This window comes from Humulus lupulus, chromosome 8 (genome assembly GCF_963169125.1).
Source record: "Humulus lupulus chromosome 8, drHumLupu1.1, whole genome shotgun sequence".
Classification (NCBI taxonomy): domain Eukaryota; kingdom Viridiplantae; phylum Streptophyta; class Magnoliopsida; order Rosales; family Cannabaceae; genus Humulus; species Humulus lupulus.
This window is the reverse complement of record NC_084800.1, coordinates 21,937,342-21,960,525: the sequence shown is the minus strand read 5'-3', so window position 1 is coordinate 21,960,525 and position 23,184 is coordinate 21,937,342. Positions and strand designations below refer to the sequence as shown.

General features: G+C 31.8%; 2 protein-coding genes and 1 non-coding gene across 3 annotated transcripts; 1 reads left to right on the top strand and 2 right to left on the bottom strand.

Annotated features, from left to right (window-relative positions):
- Positions 1 to 898: 898 nt before the first annotated feature.
- On the top strand, positions 899 to 2,069 carry LOC133793559 (probable 2-oxoglutarate-dependent dioxygenase AOP1). Its single transcript, XM_062230884.1, has 3 exons — positions 899 to 1,269; positions 1,381 to 1,705; positions 1,810 to 2,069. Exons 1-3 carry the CDS (start codon positions 899 to 901, stop codon positions 2,056 to 2,058), a joined length of 945 nt encoding a protein of 314 aa, XP_062086868.1. The 3' UTR covers positions 2,059 to 2,069.
- A 486-nt stretch (positions 2,070 to 2,555) lies between these two features.
- On the bottom strand, positions 2,556 to 2,627 carry TRNAD-GUC (transfer RNA aspartic acid (anticodon GUC)). The gene has a single exon. It is a non-coding gene; the product is annotated as a tRNA-Asp (tRNA).
- Positions 2,628 to 20,971: 18,344 nt separating this feature from the next.
- LOC133796200 (gibberellin 3-beta-dioxygenase 1-like) lies at positions 20,972 to 22,814 on the bottom strand. The gene is made up of 2 exons (XM_062233679.1): positions 22,079 to 22,814; positions 20,972 to 21,670 (listed from the first exon to the last, which is right to left on the bottom strand). The coding sequence occupies exons 1-2, from the start codon at positions 22,552 to 22,554 to the stop codon at positions 21,040 to 21,042; spliced, it is 1,107 nt and encodes a 368-aa protein (XP_062089663.1). The 5' UTR covers positions 22,555 to 22,814; the 3' UTR covers positions 20,972 to 21,039.
- Between the last annotated feature and the right edge of the window lie 370 nt (positions 22,815 to 23,184).

The window sequence follows — 23,184 nt, the reverse complement described above, 5'->3', positions numbered from 1 at the left end:
AATAATATACCAACAACCCATAAAAAAATTAAAAAATAACTTTAACAAACTAATATGCATATACCACTATATTAAAGTCATACGCTCCTAAATAAATAAATAAATTATAAAATAGACAATTTAAGAAATCAACATTAATGTAAAAGAGTCATTGCGCTACAATTTTTAAAATAAGGATATTAGCTTCTTGATGTCATTATTTTGGATCATTTCCTATAATTTTCTCAAATTAAAATGAACTTATAATTGTTGGGAGGGCGATTTGGAGCTTCTTTTGACGAAAAGTTGTACTACTCTGCCCACACATTATTTGAGCTAGCTAGTTTTTATAAATATATAAATATATAAGGGCACTTCAGTACACTTTTTTTTAGCGCAATAAGTATTTTCAGCCCAAATTTTGTAATGGCTGTGTATATTTCAAAGAAATTTAAAATATCTTACAAATTTTCAAAAAATTCTGTATAATTAATTTACTATATAAAAATATGCATAAAAATTAACTTGTTTGAAGTAAAAAAAATTATATATACACTAAATAACTAAAATATACACTGTGATACAAAGACTCCAAAAATACTTCACGAGAGAGTGCACCGGCGTGCAGGTGAACCAGATAATCCTCCTAAATATTTGTTGTATAAACTTAAAATGACAGAGTAGTCAAATTATTAGAATACGTACATTGATTTAAACGTTAAATATTTAAATAAGTTTCGATTTCTGATTCGTTGAACAGAAAATAGGAGACGATCTGTAGCAGGGATCTCAAACTGAAACGCATTAAAAATTACCCTATTTTCGGTACACTATTTTTGGTGGCATATATAAATACTGGTCGAGAGAAGTAGCCCAAAATCTCAGCCAAAACCATTATAAAGAAACTAACATATAATTAATGGCCACCGAAAGCGCTCTTAGGTTTCCTACTATTGATTTTTCCGTTCAACTGAAACCTGGTACACCCGAGTGGAACACAGTAAGGACCCAAGTCCGCCAAGCATTGGCAGAATTCGGTTTTTTCGAGGCAAAGTTCGATAAAATTCCTATAGACATTCGAAAGGCCTTATTTGATGCACTACAAGAGCTTTTCGATCTTCCTTTACAAACCAAACTACGAAACATTTCAAAGAAGCCCTTCCATGGCTATGTTGGCCAATACCCTGCTGTGCCTTTGTACGAGAGCATGGGAATCGACGACGCCAATATCCGTGAAAATGTTGAAAATTTGACTACTATCTTATGGCCCAATGGAAACCCAAACTTTTGGTACGTACATTTTAATTCTACTCCGATCATAATATGTAGTATCCTTATTTTTAGGGTATAATAATAAATAGTATCTTGTTTATAATTTGGATATATATACTATATATGCAGCGAAACCATTCAATCTTACTCGGACCAACTATCGGAGTTGGATCAAATAATCAGAAGGATGATTTTGGAGAGCTTGGGAGTTGAGAAATATTTGGTGGAACACATGGAATCAACGAACTACCTTCTTCGAGTGATGAAATATAAGGGCCCTCAAACCCCCGAGACCAAGCTGGGTTTGAACGCTCACACAGATAAAAACATTGTGACCATTTTAAATCAGAACCAAGTTGAGGGATTAGAGGTCCAAACCAAAGATGGTGAATGGATATCTGTCAAACCCTCCTCTTCTGACTCTTTCATCGTCATGATTGGAGATTCCCTCTACGTGAGTAGAGTATATAGTCGATTTTTATTGAGATATAAAGAGAGATGAGACGATGTTTTTATATCGTATATATATCTAATTAAAATGCATATGTTTTTGGACAGGCATGGGCAAATGGTCGATTACATTCTCCAAATCATAGAGTAATGATGACAGGAAACGAGGCAAGGTACTCGACGGGATTGTTTTCCATCCCAAAGGCAGGTTACACGGTCAAAGCCCCAGAAGAGCTTGTTGATGAAGACCATCCTTTGCTGTTCAAACCCTTTGACCACGTCCAATTCCTTGCCTTCTATTATACCCAGGCTGGTCAAACAGCTCCATCTGCTCTCCACTCATATTGTGGTGTCTGATCATTGCTACATATAATAATAATAATAATAATGTGTCTTATTATAGTTATTGTGTTATGTCATAAGTATACTTCTCTGTATATCACCTTGACATGGCTTCTATGTATGTGTTCACTTTTGAATATATTGTACTTCTATGGTGGTTGTAATAATAAAGCATATGTTTATGAAATATTTATGACATAAAAGAGAAAATATTAGCTATTTTTAGGTGTAAATCATTTAGTGGGCTTCGAATTGGGCTAATGAGTAGTTGTTATTTTTCAACTTATAAGCAAATACAGTTATATCATGAGTTGGTCAACGAACAACTTATTATGACTCGGAAAATTTTGGGAATAACGGAAAAGGACCAAATTAATAGAAGTTGTCAACATGCCAATTCATGTTTGTGGGGAAATTGAGAAGAAGAAAGAAAGAAAAAAAGAAAAGAAAAAACAAAAAATAATTAAATAAATATTTTTTTTTTTAAAAACCCAATAATAAAACAAAAAAGACGCCGTTGCCGGGGATCGAACCCGGGTCACCCGCGTGACAGGCGGGAATACTTACCACTATACTACAACGACGTTTTTATTCACGTTCATTACGTACTTCATTTAATACGTTAAATATTGTCAGGGTAATTCTGGTAAAAGAAAAATTAAATAATAATGGGAATTATTGACCGCCAAATTAAACTAATAATAATGATGGTGTGGATTTTCAATTTTGTCATGTTTCATCATTAGATTTGTGTGTCGGCCTATCCGGGTCTCCAGAAATGGTTAAATTAGTAGGCACTCTCTATGCCATATATAGTGAAGCTAGCGATAAAGGCCATAGATAATAGATAGAATCCATGAAAACAACAACAACAACCATAATAATAAAGAATTAAAAGAGAGGAGGGGTTTACCGAAACAAAGAATTCTCAATCAGCATATATATAATAATATGCCCTTTCGTCACAGCCCACTTACTAGATATTGGGTAAACTAATAGGTAGTGCTGTTTGCAACCAATCCATAAAATAAAAAATGGGGTCCATGTGAACATGTCTGATATTCTGTTTCATTGCTTTCATCAAACTCAATCCCATGCTCCATATAGGGTCTAAAAGTGTGTCTAATGTAAATAAAATCTTATTATTTCAACACATTATTAGCCAAATAACCATATTTATATATATATATATATATATTAGCCATTTCATTTCAGAGTGTATGGCATGATCTAAATTTCAAACTTATGATTATTACTCATCATACTTGCTATTTGTTAAAATATTCTATAAAGATTGCAAGTATAAGCAGGTTGATGACCATTTTGGCTTGCTTTAACAATGATGTTCCATTATTATTTTTAACTATAAAGGGCTTTGTTAAGCTTCGCTGTCTGCATGATCTTTAATTTGAATGTCATAGCTAAAGCGGCGTATCCCGAATGATTTTTTTAAAATTTTTACTTGTTTTATAAAAAATGTCTGGCAATTCTTAGACAGAGGAAGAAAACAGAAAGGTGTTTTTTTTAAACTAAACTTTCTTTGTGTTGTGATTCACTATTATGCATACTCTGTTTCAGTGTTTGTTTATGTCAGCCATTTTGGACGCATTTCAGCTAAATATGTCCATAAATATATTCTCTTTTTATCTATAAATAGATGGAGGAGACCTCTATTCCCCGGTATAGTTACTGGTAGATTAATGATACGTGTGTTAAAATTATGTACCAAAATATTACAACAACAAACGTGACAGTTTCTTTTAATAAATCATATTCATTTTAAATAGAACTATTCTTTTAAAAAACAGCAATAATTCAGTTGTTGTAATGTTACGGTGCATAATAGTTTTATTTTTCTTTTCTTTTTTTTATAATGAATACATATTTGTGATAGCATTGAAATTTTAAATTGACTATAATATCTACATAAAGTGAAGCCTTTATTTAATATACATATTTGATTTTCTGAAGTCCTTATCATTGAACAGAAAATGAACTATTGGGAATTGGTATAGCTGCAAATTTTCTTTGTTTTCCAAAATGATACCTTTAAGTTGGGTCAATTCACTCATTATCCACTGGATAAAGTCTTATCTCTTTCTTTTGCTCACCATTTCTTTTCTTTTGAAGAGGGAGGACCCCTTTTAGCTATAGTTAAATTATATATGGTCACCAGCTGTGCAACTCACTCAGTACATATCCCTTAAAAGTGTCCATGTACTTAATTAATTTAAAATTGTTCTAGTCACTCTTTTTTTTTAATCTTATATATAAATGATGAATCAATCATCTCAAAAACAAAATCTCTAATTATATGTGATATAACTTTTTTCTTTTCTCAAAAAAGTGGAGCCACATGCATAAATATTTTAATTTTGTTACTGGTTTTATTAGCTTTCTAATTTTATACATCACTCATTTCGATATCCTTATATAATATTCAGCCGGCACTATTGTTGAAAAGTCCACATGTAATTAGAATAAGTAGAATAAAACAAAACCGGCTTGTTGATTGTAGTTTAGTAATAATTGAATGATTAAACTAGCTAGATGTTGAAATTAATTTGGAAAAATAATTAGAAATATAATCAATAATGAATATTATACAACATATGCTTGCATGATCAGGTTCATCTTGACAAAAAGAATATATATCTACTATAAAGGGCAATGCAAAATGTAAGAGATTCAGGATAACTTTATATATATCCTACTTGCTCTAAACCTCAATTATGAGCCATTAAACTCCAAATTCACGTGGGGACTAAAAGATTTCTTTTTAATTTGGAAGCACCTAGCTTGTGACGGCATATATATTCGTGGAACCAAATAAAACTTGTTTATTATGTATAACTGTATGTGTATATATATTATGACTAACTTGATTGTCTAGCCCCATGAAGAAGGCTCTTTTGGATTAATATCTAAAGACATAGAATTTGAAATAAACAACAAATACATAGGACAAGTATGTCTTCTCTTGATATATAATAAGCTCATACATATATAATTTAGCGTAGTTGGTCAAGTGTTCTTTCAATCAAACTCAACCGGTCGAACAATATATTTTGGCGATTTGAGGCCTCATAAAGGCATTTCAATCATTTGTTCAAAGTTTCAAGTGCAAAGATTTTCTTGGCATTGAGTACTGATTGGCACTATATTGAGACACGCGATCTTTTTAAGGGTGGAAAATAAAAAATGCCAAACTCAATATAATTAATTAACGACGACGATCTTTTTCTTGACTACTTACTTAGAACGTATGAGTGGCAGATTAGACACAAAAACCCTATTTTTCATTCCAAACACAATTTTTTGATTCAAACTACTATTGCTAGTTAGTCGTACAACTTTAGTATACAAGTTGATTATTATTATTAATGCACTACTAATAATATTGGACGTGAAAGATTGATGTTAACATGAATGAACTAACTCTAGCCATACATCACATTCACAATTAATCAAAAATAATATATTGAAATCTTCGAAGAGATCATGACTGAATGATTCGGATATTTGATCGAGTTCAATCATTAACTATAATTGAAAAAAACGCTCAAACAAAATTAGCAACCAACGTATGATGATAATACTAATTATTTGAAGCGTGGAATAATAATGCACGCTTCATTCTTTATCCAGATTCCTGATGATATATAATTATGCAATTACTATATATACACTATTACTAGACACCCAGCTAGCTAGCTAGGAACAATTAAATAACAACAAAGTTAGGAATCATTGCCGGTAACCAAGTGTTTTTTTTGCGTGTAGTAATTATTACATATTGTTTCGATCTATGGTCATTAAATTACATTTCATATAGTAACACTACCAAAAAAAAAACTTACTTTAGCATCATTTGTGATTAAAAATAATAATTTATTGTTAAATTAGATCCCCTCATGAGTTGTCTCTACAAATAACGCAACAAACTTCTCAACAGTTTTTACAATATCCCTGGATATTCGCTACAACTCAAATCTCAGCAACTAATGTATATAATAATTTAGACTTTTACCTATATAAGGGTGGCAAGAAAAAATTAAAAAAGAGAAATAGTTGTAGAGAGAGAGATTGTGCGTTTGTATTCCGTGAGATTTGAAACCTAGAAAAGAAAAAGAAAAACTGAGAGAGAAAGTGTGTTAGAATGTGAAAGGGAAAGAAACAAAGAGAGAAACTTTGAGAATGAGAAGCCGGGAAGGAATACATGTTCTATGATATGGATTCCACCATTGTTGTTGTAATATTGTTCTTCATAGTGCAGAAATGAGCATACCTTTAAGGCGAGCTCAACGAGGAAGTAACCAATATTTGGGGTGAACCTCAATACCTTTTGTGTTTCTCTATCCCTTATATCTTTGATTGCTTGTGTTTCTTTGAATGCTTGAAGCCCTAATTTTTAGAAGTGAGATTTGTTAAGCCTTCGAAGAAGTGATCTGCTTTGCAAAGATGTAAATTAGGTTTATTTGCATTGATATTTTGTTATTGTTCTAAAAATACTTGGTATATTGTGGACCATACACGTATTCAATGCTTAAAGGTTTAATTGACCTCGTGTGGTTTAATGTGTATAAGGTTGTTGGTGTAGGCGTTATAGTAATTTCCTGCTGTGGTATCAGAGCCAAGTTCTTAGCTGGAGTAATTCAACAATCAAAGGAAGAGACATTAAAGGATTCAACTATTGAACAGGGAAGAACTTCAAGAGGAGGGAGATATATTGAAGGGAGTTTTCATTCAGTCAAATATCTGTTTTTAAATAACTTGATTTTAAATCTCGTTTTAATTTCTTGTATTTCAATTTAATTGTTTGTTACAAATCAAACTATGAGTAATATAAGATTAGACATTGAAAAGTTTGATGGCTCGAGTGATTACAAGATATGGAGGAAGAAGATAAAGGCATTGCTTACCCAATAAAAATTGCTCAAGGTTATTTCAGATCCAATAGAATGGCCTAAGGACACTGCTGAAGCTCAGAAAGAACAATCTCTTGAAACAGCCATTGGTATCATTATCTTCAACTTAACAGATTCTATTATTAGGTTGGTAGACAATGAAGATAAACCACAAAGATGTGGTCAAAATTGAAAGAGAAATTTAGCATAAATCACTTACAAATGAAATTTTCTTGAATGAGAACATTTTTGGGTTCAAGATGACTCATTCAAAGACCCTTGAACAAAATTTGGATGAATTTCTGAGACTGCATATATAATTGGCTAACTCAGGAAAAGATGAAGCACAAAGTGATGAGAATCAAGCTATAATCATACTTAATTCCTTACCAAAATCATATAGAGAAGTAAAAACAACAATAAAGTATGGGAGAACCACTATATCACTTTGGAAGAAGTTATCTCAACTCTTAAGTAAAAAGATCTTGAAATGAAAAATGAAAAGTTAGGAAGTTCTAATGGAGAATTGAACCTGAACCGAGGAAGAAAAAACTAGAAAAATCCTTGGCACAATAGAGGGAGAAGTCACACCAGTGGACATCACAAAGGCCAACACAATAATCATAGAGGAATGAAAAATTCAAGAGGGCCTACTAATCAAAATGGATTCTATCACTGTGGCAAGCCAATACATTTTAAAAGAGACTGGTATTTCTTGCAAAAGAAGTTCAAGAACAAGGCTAAAGGACATGAAGACTTATCCAAATCAGGTTATTACTCTTCAAAACACAAGTCAGACTATCAAAATGTCAATCTTAGTGATGATTATAATAATAGGGAAGTTTAGGTGTGGCTGCATCATCATTTAAAGATGATTGGATTTGAGATTCTGGTTGTACATTTCACATGAATAACCATAAAAAATTTATGGTTGATTTCAAGGAATCTAAAGGTGGAAAAGTAATTCTTGGAAATGATCAGACTTGTGAAATTGAAGATTCTGGTATAGTAAGTTTTAAAATGTTTGATGGGGGTAATATGGTCTTTAATAATAATAAGATATATTCCTAATCTATCAAGAAATTTAATTTCTATAAGTGTTATAGATGACTAGAGTATTGTGAGCAAAATTGTTGCAGGAACTATGAAGATAAGTAAAGGTCCCATGGTGATTTCATGAAAGGCTATAAACATGAAGAATCATACTATCTTCAAGGTGCACCGGTGACTAAATGCAACCGTACATTGACCAACAATCCTGAGGATTCTAAGGCAATTTTGTAGCATAGGCGATTGGGGCATATTAGTGAAAGAGGCCTATAAATTATGAGTGAACAGCAACTACTAGGTAAGAACAAGGTCAGTAAAGTAGAATTTTGTGAATATTGTGTACTAGGAAAACATCATGGATTGAAATTTAAAATTGGTACACACAAATCACAAGACATTCTAGATTATTGATCACCAAAAAGTTACACGCAAGTATACGCGGTCTAATCAAGTAATATATGATAAGTCAAGTGTCGATCCCACGAAGACTGATATTAATTACCAATAATTAACCTCTAATTCTAATTGACTTTAATGATAATTTCAGATTGATAAATAAAATAATTATTACTAAAATTAAGAAACCTACTAAGCACTAAAAGGAATGCAGAGATGAAATTTGATTTAATTCAATATATGCAAAAGTTAGGGCTTTAGTTTCATCAACCATCCACTTATGATTTCTAACCAATTCTCAAGATTTCTTAAGTCTATTGTGGTAGCAGATTACAATTATAAATTATAGTCTTGTTAGGATCTATAATTCTCTACAATATACTATTTCCTACGTCTCTGTGGTAAATCAATATATTGCAGGCTTTAAACACATAATCCCTAAACCTACACAATTCATAAAAGTACTTTCGTCTAATATAAAATTGTGATTATTTATCTATAGCATAATTATCCTTCTCTTTTTAGAGTTTAGGTTAAAATCATATAAACATGTAAATGATGATCAAACATTCACAAGCATTAAGCATATGATAAATAATCCACAGCAGAAGAAAGAAATTCAGGAAAATTTCATTAAGATATCAAAAGTTTCAAGAAGAATTCACTAAAACCCTAATAACAAGATTAATTCAAAGCAGACATAATGAAATCAATCAAATTAAATATGAACATGAAATCCAGTAAGAAATTACAGAAGAAAATAAGAATTCAAACTCTATGTCTTCAATGTTTTCCTTCTGCCTCTAATGACTTCTCCACACTTCTAATTATCAATAGAATAGAATAATGAACTCTTAAAACGTATTTAAACAAAAACCCTAAAATATCTAACAAATTCGACACTTCTGAAAGTCACGATCAGCCATACGCGCTGCGGCGCGCCTCAATGCTCCAGCGCCTCCCCCTCTCTGACTTCAGCGAGCGCCGCAGCGCGTCCCTCAGGCGTTGCGGCCCTCCAAAATTCCAGAATTTAGGCCCTCTCTGTTTCTCCCTTGCGCCGCAGCTCTCCATTCAAGCGCCGCGGCCCCTCTAATTCTTCCAAAATCTTGATTCCAAAATCCAAATCTACCAATTATCTCCACAAATGAGTCTTCAACTTTCTTCTTGTCAACTTTTAGCACAAATTTCCCAATTTCAGCTGATTTTTCAGTCATTTCCCGAACTTCACGTTTTCTTCAACTATTTCCTGCAAACATACCAAAACAAGCATAATACCGCATAACACTCCAGCAAAATGACTCAAACTTACCCTAAACACATGTTAAAACTATGCTAAAAACAGACTCATCAATTATGTTCATTCTAAATATGGGATCCTGAAAAAACTAATACTCATGAGGGTTGTTCTTACTTTATGTCTATATATAGTCGATGATTTTTCTAGGAAAGTTTGGATTTTCTTAATGAAACATTAAAATGATTATTTTCAAAAGTTTGTTCAATGGAAATTATTAGTAGAAAACCTGACTAACAGAAAAATTAAAACCTTAAGGACAGACAATGGCTTAGAATTTTGTAATGATGAGTGTGGCACTTACTGTAAAGACAATGAACTTCAAAGACACAGAACAGTCAGATTAACTCCCCAACAGAATGAGGTAGTTGAGAGAATGAACAGGATTATCCTAAACAGAGCTAGATGTATGCTAATAAAGTCAAGTATATCTCATGGTTTTTGGGGTGAAGTTGTCTTGACAATTGTGTATCTAATAAACAGGTGCCCATCAAGTGTTATAGAGTTTAAAACCCCTGAAGAAAAATGGTCAGGCAAGCCACCAGACTTATCTAACCTGAAAGAGTTTGGATGTGCAGCTTATGCATATCAAAGCATTGGTAAACTATAACCTATGCCTATTAAGTGTGTTTTTCAGGGTATCATGAAGGTGTAACAGGTTACAGGTTATAGGTTAGAGACAAAGTTGGTTTTAAAATACTTATAAGTAGGGATGTTATTTTTAAAGATAATATATTTCCCTATTTATCTAATGAAAACTCTAGTGCAGGCGCACAAGATACTAACCATGCAAGTACATCAATAGGTATACAACCAGATATTGTTCAGGTGGAATCTACAGATCCAGAACCTGAAATAAATCAGGTGGAACCCATTCCAGAGGACCAAACTTAGGTGGAACAACCAGAGATACAAACCGAAACTGAGGAGAACAATGAGGATATAACAGAATATCAACTTACCTGTGACAAAGGAAAAAGGGTGCCAAAACCTACCCAGAAATATAGCTTAACATATGGAATGGGGACCTTGCCTATGCTTTCATGAGTGACTTGGAAGCTAATAAGTCTGAACGTCAGTCTTATGAAGAAGCAATAACAAGCACGTAATCTAAACAATAGAGTAAAGCCATGGAGGAAGAGATGGGATCACTCAATAAGAACCAGACCTAGAAATTAATTACTCAACCAAAAGGGAAGAGTTTTGTGGCATGCAAATGGTTGTATAAACTTAAAGAAGGCATATCCAAGGAAGAACTAGTGAGATATATGGCCAGATTAGTGGCCAAGGGATTTACAATGAAGGGAAGCATTGATTATACATAAAAAAATTCACCATTATTCAAGCATAAGTCTATAAGGATAATTTTATCCCTAGCTACTTCGTTCAACATGGAAATTGACCAAATGGATGTTACTAATGTCTTTCTACATGGAGAACTAGAGGAAGGCATCTACATGGAACAACCTAGAGGGTTTGAAGCTAAAGGAAAAAGGGATCTAGTTTGTAAGTAGTTTAAATCTCTACATGGACTCAAACAGTCCCCTAGATAGTGGAACAAGAGGTTTGATGTCTTCATAATTAAACAAGGATTTACCATGAGCTATTATGATACATGTTTGTATTTTAAAGGGACTCAAGTTGGTGAAATCGTCTACTTATTACTCTATGTAGATGATATGCTAATCATTAGTAGGGAAAGATCAACAATAAATCAGATGAAAGTTTTACTCAAGACTGAGTTTGAAATGAAAGATCTTGGAACTGCAACCAAGATCTTAGGCATCTCTATGTCAAAGGACAGAGATAAGGGAAGGACGATGGTAACTCAAGAAGACTATATTCACAAGATCATTGAGAGATTCTCAATGAAAAATGCAAAGCCAGCTAAGCAACCTATTACAACTCAGTACCCACTCTCAAAAGATCAATGTCCTAAAAGCATAGAAGAGATGGAGGATATGAGTAAAATCCCTTACTCAAATGCAGTAGGGTCTATAATGTACCAAATGGTATGTACTAGACCTAACCTTGCATATGCTATTAGTGTGATAAGCAAATATATGTCTAATCCAGGAAAGGTTCATTGGCTAGTCGTGAAATGGCTAATCAGATACTTGGTATGATCTATTAAGGTGGGATTGGTATATATAACAAGCAACAAGCAAGCACGATAATTTAAGGTTACAATGATGTTGACTATGCAGGTGACAGGGACATCAAGAGATCTACTTCATCCTATGTCTTCTTAATAGGAGGCAATTGTGTTAGTTGGAAGTTTCAATTGCAACTTGTAGTAGTTCTATTTACAATAGAATTTGAGTAAATAGCAAATATAGAAGCAATAAAATAGGCCATATGGATAAAAGGATTGATGGAAGAACTAAATCTGCTTAAAGGAATACCTATTGTGTATTCAGATAGTTAGAGTTGTGTGCACTTATGTAAGAATTCTATGTTTCACTTTAACTAAGCACATGGAGATTAAATATCACTTCATCAGGGATAAAGTGACACAGGGTGATATAAACATAGGAAAGGTGCCTACCGAAGACAACCCAATAGATATGGGAACTAAAGTGGTAACCCTAAGTAAGTTCAATCATCGTATGAAGGGAGGATAAAACTACTGACTATCGAGCTAATACCCTAATTAGAAAACTTTGTGCTATAATACTTGCTCATAAAGAGATTTAGGTGGAAATTGTTTAAGTTAAATCCCCTCGTGAGGTGTCTCTACAAATTACATAATACAGTTATAACAATGACTCACTACTACAAATATAGGCTTTCTCTGCGGGTTTTTTTCAACAATAAAGAAAAAGCGAAGAGAAAATGTTTGAATGAGTCTAAAATATTATATTTATTGTCTGCGCCCTATTTTATTGCGGTTTTAAAAAAACACTATGAAAAGTTTGAAGTGGGGACTTTTCTTCGCGGTTCTTTAGTAAGAACCACGGAGAAAACCCTGGTCCCTTCAATAAACTGCCTGAGACCCTACCTTCTCCCTCATTTCTCATTTTGACACAGAATCAGCACACGGCTCCACCATCGTCCCCAACCACAAGTAAGCCCCATTTTGACCATTTTAGTTTTTTTTTTTCATTTTCTTGCATATTAAAGCTTTAAATCATATAAATATACTTAATATTGATTTATTTTGAAGTTTTAGGGTAAAAATGAAGAAATATTGAGTGAGTTTAATGGGGGTTTCAATGTATGTTTATAGGGTTATTTTCAAAAAAAATTCTAACACTTTTGAAGTTTATATAGGATTAGAAGACATTTTCATTGTTCAAAACATGTATTGATCACTAAACTTGATTTTTTAAATAAATATTTTGGTTTTAGGGTATTTTTTATATTATTTTATTTATAACAATGTTATTTACATAATTTTTTATATTAAAATATTATTTCTTACATAATTTTTTATATTATTTACGTAATGATTTTTTTAAAGTATATTTTTGTTAATTATACTATTTTAGGATCAATTCAATTACCATATATTTACAATGTTTAAATTTTTATTGTAGAAAATATTTGTTTGAATTTGAGGTGTGTTGAAATTGTTGAAGATTAATTTTGAAGGTGAGTAATAATTACTACTTAATTTTTTTATTTTTATTTTTTATATTTACAAACTATTGTTAGAGGAGTTTGAATATATTAGATATCTATCTGTAGTGAAGTAGGTTCTGAGATAAAATTGTGTGTTGCAAAGATAACAGAAGGTTGAAAACATATGTGTCTTAGTGAAGTAGGTTCTGCGAATTATGTGTGTGTTGCGGTGACTTATGGTTGAGAACATGCATGTTGTTTGTTATATGTTTTGTTTGATGTGAATTTATAGGTAAATAACTTGGGATATGCTATAAATACAGAGGAAACTCTGCCCATTTTTTGTGATGATATTAATTGAACATGTTTTATAAGTTAATATATGTAATAATTATGTTTTTGTTTATGTTGAAATTGTAAATACATATGAATTTTGGATATGTTATAGAAATAAAGGAAACTCTGCCCATTTCATTTTAGAATTTATTAATTGAACATAATTTTTTCAATTACAATATTAATTTTATTTTCATTATTGACTTAGGAATTAGGTAGATATTATCATTATGGATAAGTCATGGATTCTTGATAATAGAGAAACACAACAATTTCAAGACAAATACAACCAATTTTTAGAATTTTGCCAAACAAATTGTAGTGATCCAGAAAGAATTCACTGTCCATGTATAGAATGTGGTAATGGATCAAAAGGAAATAGTACCATAATAAAAAATTATGTATTTTTTCGGGGATTTGATACAAGTTATCGTACATGGTATTGGCATGGAGAATCATTGAAAAATAATAATCCATATCCATTCGGAAGGCGGGGGATTGATGATTTGGGTTATAGTGATTTTGACGATCATCCTATGGAATTGCTCAATGAAGCACAAGAAGAGTTTGTTGATGATCCTTCAAAATTCGATAAATTTGTTAGAGATGCAGATAAACCATTATTCAATGGTTGTCTGAAACAAAGATTACCAACGATGGTAAAATTTTACAACATAAAAGCATAAAATTGAGTTAGCGATAAATGTTTTAGTCAATTTTTAACTGCTTTTAAAGATATTTTGCTATCAAATAATTGCTCCCCTAAGTCTACGTATGAAGTGAAGAAACTTTAAATTGCATAGGCTTGAAGTATGAGAAGATCTATGCATGTCCGAACGATTGTGTGTTATATCGTAAAGAGTATGCAGACATGGACACTTGCCCAGAATGTGATTTACCCTGCTGCAAACCTAACAAGAGTATGGAGATTAGGAAACTTATTCCTCAGAAAGTGATGTGGTACTTGCCTTTGATTCTGTGGCTTAAGCGATTATATCGAAGTGCAGAACACTCTAAAAAATTAATATGGCATGAGACTAGGCGAGTGACAGATGGTAAACTTCGACATCATGTAGATTCGCAGGCTTGGGAAAAAGTTAATAACTTAAATCCAGAATTTAAAACTGAAGCAAGACATCTTCGCCTAGGTCTAGCTGCCGATGATGTAAATCCACATTAATCTTTAAGTAGTAGGCATAGTTCGTGGTCTGTCTTCCTTGTTATGTACAATCTTCCTCCGTGGTTAGTGATGAGAAGAAAGTTTTTGATGCTCACGTTAATGATTTCAGGCCCAAAATAACCGGGACACGATATAGATGTTTATTTGGCATCATTAATTGATGATTTGAAATATTTGTATGAAAATGGTGTTGAGGGATATGACGATTTTAAGAAAGAAGTCTTTAACTTAAAAGTTGTTTTGTTGTGGATTATTAATGATTTCCCAGCTTATGGTAATCTATCAGGGTTAAGCACAAAAGGTTACTAGGGATGTCCAATATGTTGCACTAACACAAGGGCTATTCGTTTGTCGAATGGGCACAAAATTTGTTATATGGGTCATAGACGATACTTGCCCCTAAATCATCATTATAGGAAAAAATCATAAATCTCCACCAATAATTAAGGAGGTTATGGAAAAGTAAGTTCTTCAATTGTAATATATGCATTGTTAATTTTTAAAAGTTGAGAGTATAATATGTATTTAATTAATTTTAATTTTTGTAGAGCATACGCACAATGTTCGGAAAATGAATACATTGGCACATTTACAAAATTGTTGAGAGGTTCTTGTCCAAAACAACTTGAAAGTCATGAATGTGCTTATTATGTACTAAGATACATTTATGATCTTGTAAATGCACCGAATCCAGCAAAAGTTATCAAGAAGAAAGTATGTTATATTTTACACTCTTTTTTGCTTAAGAAAAACTAGATATAGTATCTAATTATCTAATCTATATTAACTTTTCAATTTTGCAGTTGTTGACGCCATTTTTCGTCAACTTAAATAGTAGAGCAATTAAATAGTGAAATATTGGTGCAAATGAATGAAGAAGAAAACCAGAGGATTTTTACGTGGTTCAGCAGTTAACTCAGCCTAGTCCACTAGTCTTTGTTACTAAGACTTGGGAGTTTCCTGGGAACTTTTCAGAGAAGAATTGCCCAGAGTTTTCTCTCAAGAAATCAGAAAATCGGTCCCTTACAAATGGTGTTTCCTTCTCTATTTATAGAGAAGATTGCAGAATTCATTCCCATATATTTCGGGAAGATATTCTGTAAATCAATTAATATAATGCATTAAATGATAGGATTTAATTGACATCCTACATACATGGAAATATCCCATGATAATCAGAAGCAGATAGCAGATTAAATTATATCCCTTAGATATAGGGATTGTACAACAATAAACGTGTTCAGACGTAACTGATTATCCCCGATGATTCATCAAATCTTCGAGATCAGTAATTGGCATTGAGTTTGCCGAGACCATGAGTCATTCACGAGCTCGACGCCCATCTTTGTTTTTGCTCGTTACAGGTGTATGTAGACGATGTTGTCACATTCGAGCTTGTACTTTCCGAGCTCGAACCATCTCGCTTGAAGGCAATCAGTGAAAAATATATTCAAGTGTTGTACCATGCCATTGCGAGCTCAGAGAATATTCGAGGTTGCACATCCTCGAGGCCGTTCAAAGAGGTCTGACGGTTGGATCATATGATGACCGCATATGTTTCGAGCTCACACCTGACGAGCCCAGTTTTCGGGGTCATAACTTCTTATCTCGAAATCTGGGTGTAACACAGTGGTTTGACAAAAAGGAATACAATGTCAAAGAGGATCTACTACCACTACAAAGTAATTGGTTAGCAAGATTAATCCCATTTATTTATGAAATCTAAGTTTTCATATGTATGTAAGATTAAAGTGCTAACTTATTGGTTAGGAAGATTAAAGTCATTTATTCATTAGCCAGTTATTTTATATTAGTTGTGAAATGTATATATAATAATTTAACAAATTAGGTTATACTATTGAAAATAATTATATATAATTGAAATTGAAAATTAATTTTTTTTATTAAAAATGCTAGGTTATAATATTGAAAATATATATATAATCAGAATTGAAAATAATTATATAATCAAAATTGAAAATTATTTTTTTTATTAAAAGCCTTTCTCTGCGGTTGTAATAAGCCAACCGTGGAGAAAGATGTGGTTTTTCTTCGCGGTTGGCATACCACTTTTCTCTGCATTCGAATACACTGCATTTTTCAATACTCTTGAAAACCGCAGAGAAAAGCTTTTTTTGTAGTAGTGACTACGAGTAATGCAACAAACTTCTCAACAGTTTTTACAATATCCCTGGATATTTGCTACAACTCAGATCTCAGCAACTAATGTATATAAGTTTAGACTTTTACCTTTATAAGGGTGTTAAGAAAAAAATTAAGAAAGAGAAATAGTAGTGGAGATAGAACGTTTATATCCCATGAGTTTTGAAACCAAGAAAAGCAAAATAAAAACTGAGAGTGAAAGTGTATTAGATTGTGAAAATGAAATAAACAAAGAGATAAACTTCGAGAAGGGGAAGTTGAGAAGGAATATCTGTCAATCTTTGTGATATGGATTCCACCATTGCTGCTGTAATATTGTACTTCATAGTACAGATCTGAGCATACCTCTAAGGCGAGCTCAACGAGGAAGTAACCCATATTAAGGGTGAACCTTGATACCTCATGTGTTCAATATCTCTATCCCTTATCTCTTATTGTTTGAAGCTCTAATTTTTTAGAATTGAGATTTGCCAAGACTTCGAAAAGTAATCTGCTTTGCTAAGATTGAAATTAGGTCTAATTGCATTGATATTTTGTTGTTGTTTTATGAATATTTGGTCTATTGTGGACCAAACACGTAGTCAATGCTTTAAGGTTTAATTGACCTCATGTGGTTTAATGAAGGGTTAATACCTTTTTGGACCCTGTGTTTTTTCTTATTACCTGTTTGGACCTTCTCTTTTAAAAAATTTATTTTTGGACCTTATATTTTGTAAAATGGTTCAAATAGATCATTAAACTCAATTTTGATGAAGAAAAAATTGAATATAACAACACAGTTTTTAAGTAGAATGATTTTATTTTTTAATAGAATTGTTAGTTTGGTAAATTATTTGTGATTTCAGTTGAGAAAACTTTAATCAAAATTAGGTTTAGGGTTCTATTTGAACCATTTTACAAAACACAGGATCCAAAAAGTAATTTGTCAAAATACAGGATCCAAACAGGTAATAGGACAAAACACATGGTCCAAAAATGTATAAACCCTTTAATGAATGTGTATAAGATTGTTCGTGTAGGCATTATAGTAATTTCCTACATATATCACTAGCTAAAAAGTCCCTATAAGAGCACTCCCAATAAGTACTCGACTCTATTTATCAAAATACCTCATCAAAATCCCACTTTTTCTATTTTACCTCACAATTTTACATTACACCATACATCAACTATTCTATATTTTCTTTTACATCATTTAAATATTATTTAATAGTTAAAGGAAAAAAAACATATTAAAAAAGAAAAAATAATAATAATAAATTTGCTAATGGGAGAGAGAAAGGAAAAAAAAGGACAAAAAATATTAAAAAAAATGTTTACATAGCTAATTTAAGCTTAGCTACATTTAGAATATAATTTATTGGGTTTAATGCTAAGTTATTATACATATATATTTAGAGGAGCTGATGGAATAGATATTAAGTCATTTAGCTAAAAAAAATTACATTTGGACTACTTTAAAGCAGCCATTGGGATTGCTCTAACTAAATACATTAGTCACAAATATTATAATTTATTGTAACTAAATATATTTAAATTAATTATAGTACTAGTGAACTCATATATATATATATATATATGGAAATTCTATTGTAAGTGTGCCTCTTTAGCCCCTATAAGTAGGGGTGTCTCTGTTTTTGGGAAGTAAAAAAATTATAACCCAATTTTTTTTATATAACGGTGTATATTGTAGCTATAGTAGGCATCTCACCCGTTTTCAGAAAATTCTGAATATTTTACAATGTCGAAAACAATAGTTTAAAATAATTAGTTGCATGCGTATAAAAAAAAAACACACATGTAATTGACTATTTTAACTTTGTTTTGAACATCATAACTATTTTAACCTTATTTTGAGCTTCGTGAATTATTCAGAATCGTGTATGGAACAAAAATATCAATTCTTTCTCATTACAATCAAATGATATTTTAATTAATTTAATTAAAATTTTAACCAATTAAAATTTAGATTTTAATAAAAAAAAAAACCTAAATTTTTTACACGTGCCCACCTAGTGATCTTTAGAAAGATCAAGCAAAACAATCCACAATATAAGGCTTTCATTGATATTTACATCTTTAGTCAATAAATTATTTTGCCTCTTTTGAAGAATGCATGTGATAAATACCTAAATATAAAGGACAAAGTTGATTATTTTTGGCTTAGCTGGAACATGGCTTACCTTTCAAAGATGATTACATAGATATTTGTAACAGACCAAAACGGTAAAAACTGCCTCATTTTCATGAATGATCAAGGGCAGGCCGGGGCAGGGGTCAGATTCTCAGAGATGGGTCTAGCCAATATGCATGAAAGTAGAGCACATGGTTGCACAGACAGTTCATAATAATATTTATAATTTTTTAAAAAATAAATAATAAATTATTATTTATTAGTTTAATAAATAAATGACTGTGAATTATGTCGTTACAATAATTCCGAATTCTACATTGTTGAGTTGGATTAGATAAATAGATCAGAAACGACAATTTATTCGGCCCGTTTTGCTTTACATTATTATTCAATTCAATCGTCAGCCTCAAATCATTTTATTCCTTTACTTTTAGTTTGTTAGAGTAAATTGTAATTAAAATATTATATTTTTATATTCAATTTTTTTTTTGCAGTATATATATTTTGTGTCTTTAAAATTATATTTTTATATTTAAATTTTTTTAACGATAAATATATTTAATATTTTTTAAAATATTACACTTTTATACTTATTTTAAAAAATTAAAGAAAAATATAGATTTTAATTATATTTTAAATTTTAATTATTTTTACTTTTTTATCATTTCTCAAAATAATACAAAAAAATCATTTAAGACTTTAAAATAATCAAAACCCATATTTTTCCTTCACCTTTTCTTAAAAAATTATATTTTAAATTGATAGAAAATAATTAAAATTTTTAAAAATAATTAAAAACTTATATTTTTCCTAAACTTTTTTATTATTTCTGAAAAAAAAAAATAAGTATAAAAGTGTAACATTTTAAAAACATTGAGTATATTTATCACAAAAAAAATATTAAGTACAAAAGTACAACATTTTAAAAATATTAAATATTTTAACCGAAAAAAAAAATTAAATATAAATCTGTAACATTTTGAAAACATTAACACTACTTTATTATTAATTATTATAAGTATATGTATCTATATAGTTATGTGGATTGGTTTAAGTATTCCTCGATTTGGAGGAATAAATGGTGGGGGTCAAAACTTTATTAGATTTTTGACAATTTTTTTCCTTTTTTTAATTATCAATTTTTAGACTTTCTTTATGATTATATTTCTAAATGTACTTGCTAAATTTGAATCAACTTTATATTTGAAAGGCACAGCTTCAAAACATAATACGTACAATCTACAATATAAAATAAAATATTTCAAAAAATAATAATATAAAAAAATATTTATTAAAATTATAACCTTTTAAATAAATTAATTTAAGAATTTTAAGTTATAATTATATATTAAAAATATTTTAATAACAAATTGTAATTAAAAAATATATATCTTTATTATCGTATCAAATTTTAAGCGAGTCAAATTTATCACAATTTAGTTAAATTTAATTTTACTTTTAAAACTAAATCGAATTTTTTTTTTTTAAAAAAAGAAAATCTTAAAGTATAGCATTAGAATTTGTTATAGTATTATTGGAGAAGCTGTAGATACATATATAGAATACTACACTGCATTAATATTGATCAATAATGTCCTCTGTATTGGATTGAGGATATTTCCTTCAAATATATCTGGGGTGTCGGTTTTTTTGTCTGTATTGAAATGTTCCAGTTGAGAAAATTTTCTCTCTATCCCTTTCAATACTAGGACAAATCACACACTACTAGCAACTCTTGCACTGTTTTCATTTTTAAACCTAAAACAATATCCAACATTTATAAACAAAAATGTTAAAAGGTATATGACAAACGAGTTAAATTAAGCATTTAGATTCCCGCAGAAAGATTTTTATTTAGTGATATTTAACTTAAAATCTCTTTCTTAATTTCCGAATCATGGATCAAAAAAAAAATAGGATGAAAATTGGATTATTATTATTATTATTATTATTATCATTATTAATAGTGTAATTAATTAACTTTGACTGCACTATGATCATTTACATCGCTCAATCCATTTACGGGAGAAAAAAGTCTAACAGAAGAAAGTGCTTTGTTGAAATGCTTTGCCTTAGTGCCAAGGTACTCATTCCAAGTGATCGGCCGGTAGAGGGGAGGACGGCCTGGGCCTACTAGTCTTTGGAGTGGTGATATTTTGACACTAGAGGGTGGCCCATAAAGATAGGCTATGGACAACCGGTGCCGGGTCCGGTTCACAACCGCCCGGTGGAGGACACTCGGGTACAACCCGTTTGACAAAATGTGGAGGAGATCACCCACGTTCACCACCAGAGCTCCTTCTACGGGCGGAACTGTGATCCACCCACTTCCCTCTTTGAGCACTTGCAACCCACTAGTGCTGTTTTGGTGGAGAATTGTGAGGAGGGTTGAATCGGTATGGGCAGCAAGACCCATGGCCCGATCCGGATCCGGACAAGCCGGGTAAGAGTTCAATTGTAGAGCAGCAGAGGCCCCTTTGAAATCACCTTTCGGGCCAGCCCATTTGACGTCGGCCTTTGTTATGCCCAAAGAACCGAGCATGAGCCACATCAGCCTCCCCGCTAGCCTCTTCACCTCCGTTTCGTACTCTTCAATTATATCACTGAAACAAAGATCAATAATAATATAAGTACATATATAATGGAAATTGAGCAAAGTAAAACCGTAGTAAGAGCATGGATATCATATGTGTCTTTTTTTATATTTTTCTTTTGACATATTATCAAAACATATCTTCTTTGTGGGTCCATAGCTCTCATTGTAATCTTTGCTAACTACTACTAATGCATTATGTTTTACCTAAAAAATGGAGAGGAAAAATGGGCTCGTGCTCAAACGCACTTTCTTTCACCACCCAAAACAGAAAGAAAAATTAAATCAAATTAAAGGGGGTAATTTTTTTATTATTTTTATTTTTTTGCAAAAAGACGTGCATGAGATATTATTAAAAATGTGGTGGGTATATATATATATATATATATATATTTATTTATAAAAAAGATCAAAGTACCAGAATTTGGCGTAATCTTGGGGCCAAAGCTGGCGAAAATGTTCAAGAGGTGAACCAACGATGGTGAAGCCTTCGGACCACATGAGCTTTGGGAAAAAGGAAGAAATTCTAGCCAAACCGTAGCCGGAGACGCCATCAGGGGAGCGAGCGGCCTTGAGTTTTTGGTGAACCGGAAGAGAGAAAAGGCTCCGACCGGCGGTCTCAATGTCATCAAGAAGGTGGGTTGGGATGCCGTGGTTGGTGACTTGAAAGGCACCCCAAGTTTTGCATGCATGTCCAATGAGCTTAAGGGCATTTGGGTCATTTAGATCAACAATTGGGACAGATATCTCCCGGTCTCCACCGGAAGGCTGCTCCTCCGGCTGGGCCGACCATGCATAGGAGTCCGGCAACTCCTCCAATGAGCTGAAGTCAGGGTGTTTGTGGTGGAGATGGACTGGGTGGGACTTGAAAGCATCGGTGAGTCTTGAAGGCATAATGATATATGTGTTATAAAAAAAGTATGTTCGGCTATTTGGAATTTTAGGAGAAAAGGGAGAAAATAAAAGGTTGTTGTCTTAGAAGTTTAGGTGGTACAATCAACAATGGCGTAGTATAGTTTTGTTTGAAACTCAACTTATGGTATTAGTTGTAGTGGGAATAGTGGTGTGGTAGCTAGTTCTAGTTGTAGTAGTAGAAGTAGTATAGTAGTAATTGCTAGACAACATAGGAAAGATAAGATGAGGTGTGAGAAATTTATGAAGGTGCGTTGTGAGTATATATAGAGAGAGATGACGGACAGGATGATGACAACTAGTTGCCTCTCAATTTTGATATTTTTTTTATTATATATATATATATTTTAAAACATATATATAATCTATTTATTGTGTTGTTGTTGTTATTATATTATTAGGTGAGAGAGAGAGAGAGAGAAAGAGAAAGAGATCAGGGGGGGCTGCGGGGCAGGGGCACATAGGAAGAGCAAGAATTTTGGGTGCATGAGAAAGTGTGTTTCAGAGGGGATCATATAAGTGGTGATTTTTATGAATATTCAATTGGGTTTTATTTTGAGTGGTGTGTGTTAATTCGAGGGAGACAAGAAATGAATGGGTAGAGAGTGTTGT

What these genes read in the sequence shown, in the direction of transcription:
- LOC133793559 (XM_062230884.1), top strand. Translation starts at nt 899, where the DNA reads ATGGCCACCGAAAGCGCTCTTAGGTTTCCTACTATTGATTTTTCCGTT. An exon ending in AATGGAAACCCAAACTTTTG is followed by an intron (nt 1,270 to 1,380) that starts GTACGTACATTT and finishes CTATATATGCAG; the next exon opens with CGAAACCATTCAATCTTACT. An exon ending in TGATTGGAGATTCCCTCTAC is followed by an intron (nt 1,706 to 1,809) that starts GTGAGTAGAGTA and finishes GTTTTTGGACAG; the next exon opens with GCATGGGCAAATGGTCGATT.
- LOC133796200 (XM_062233679.1), bottom strand. Translation starts at nt 22,554, where the DNA reads ATGCCTTCAAGACTCACCGATGCTTTCAAGTCCCACCCAGTCCATCTC. An exon ending in CAAGATTACGCCAAATTCTG is followed by an intron (nt 21,671 to 22,078) that starts GTACTTTGATCT and finishes TCTTTGTTTCAG; the next exon opens with TGATATAATTGAAGAGTACG.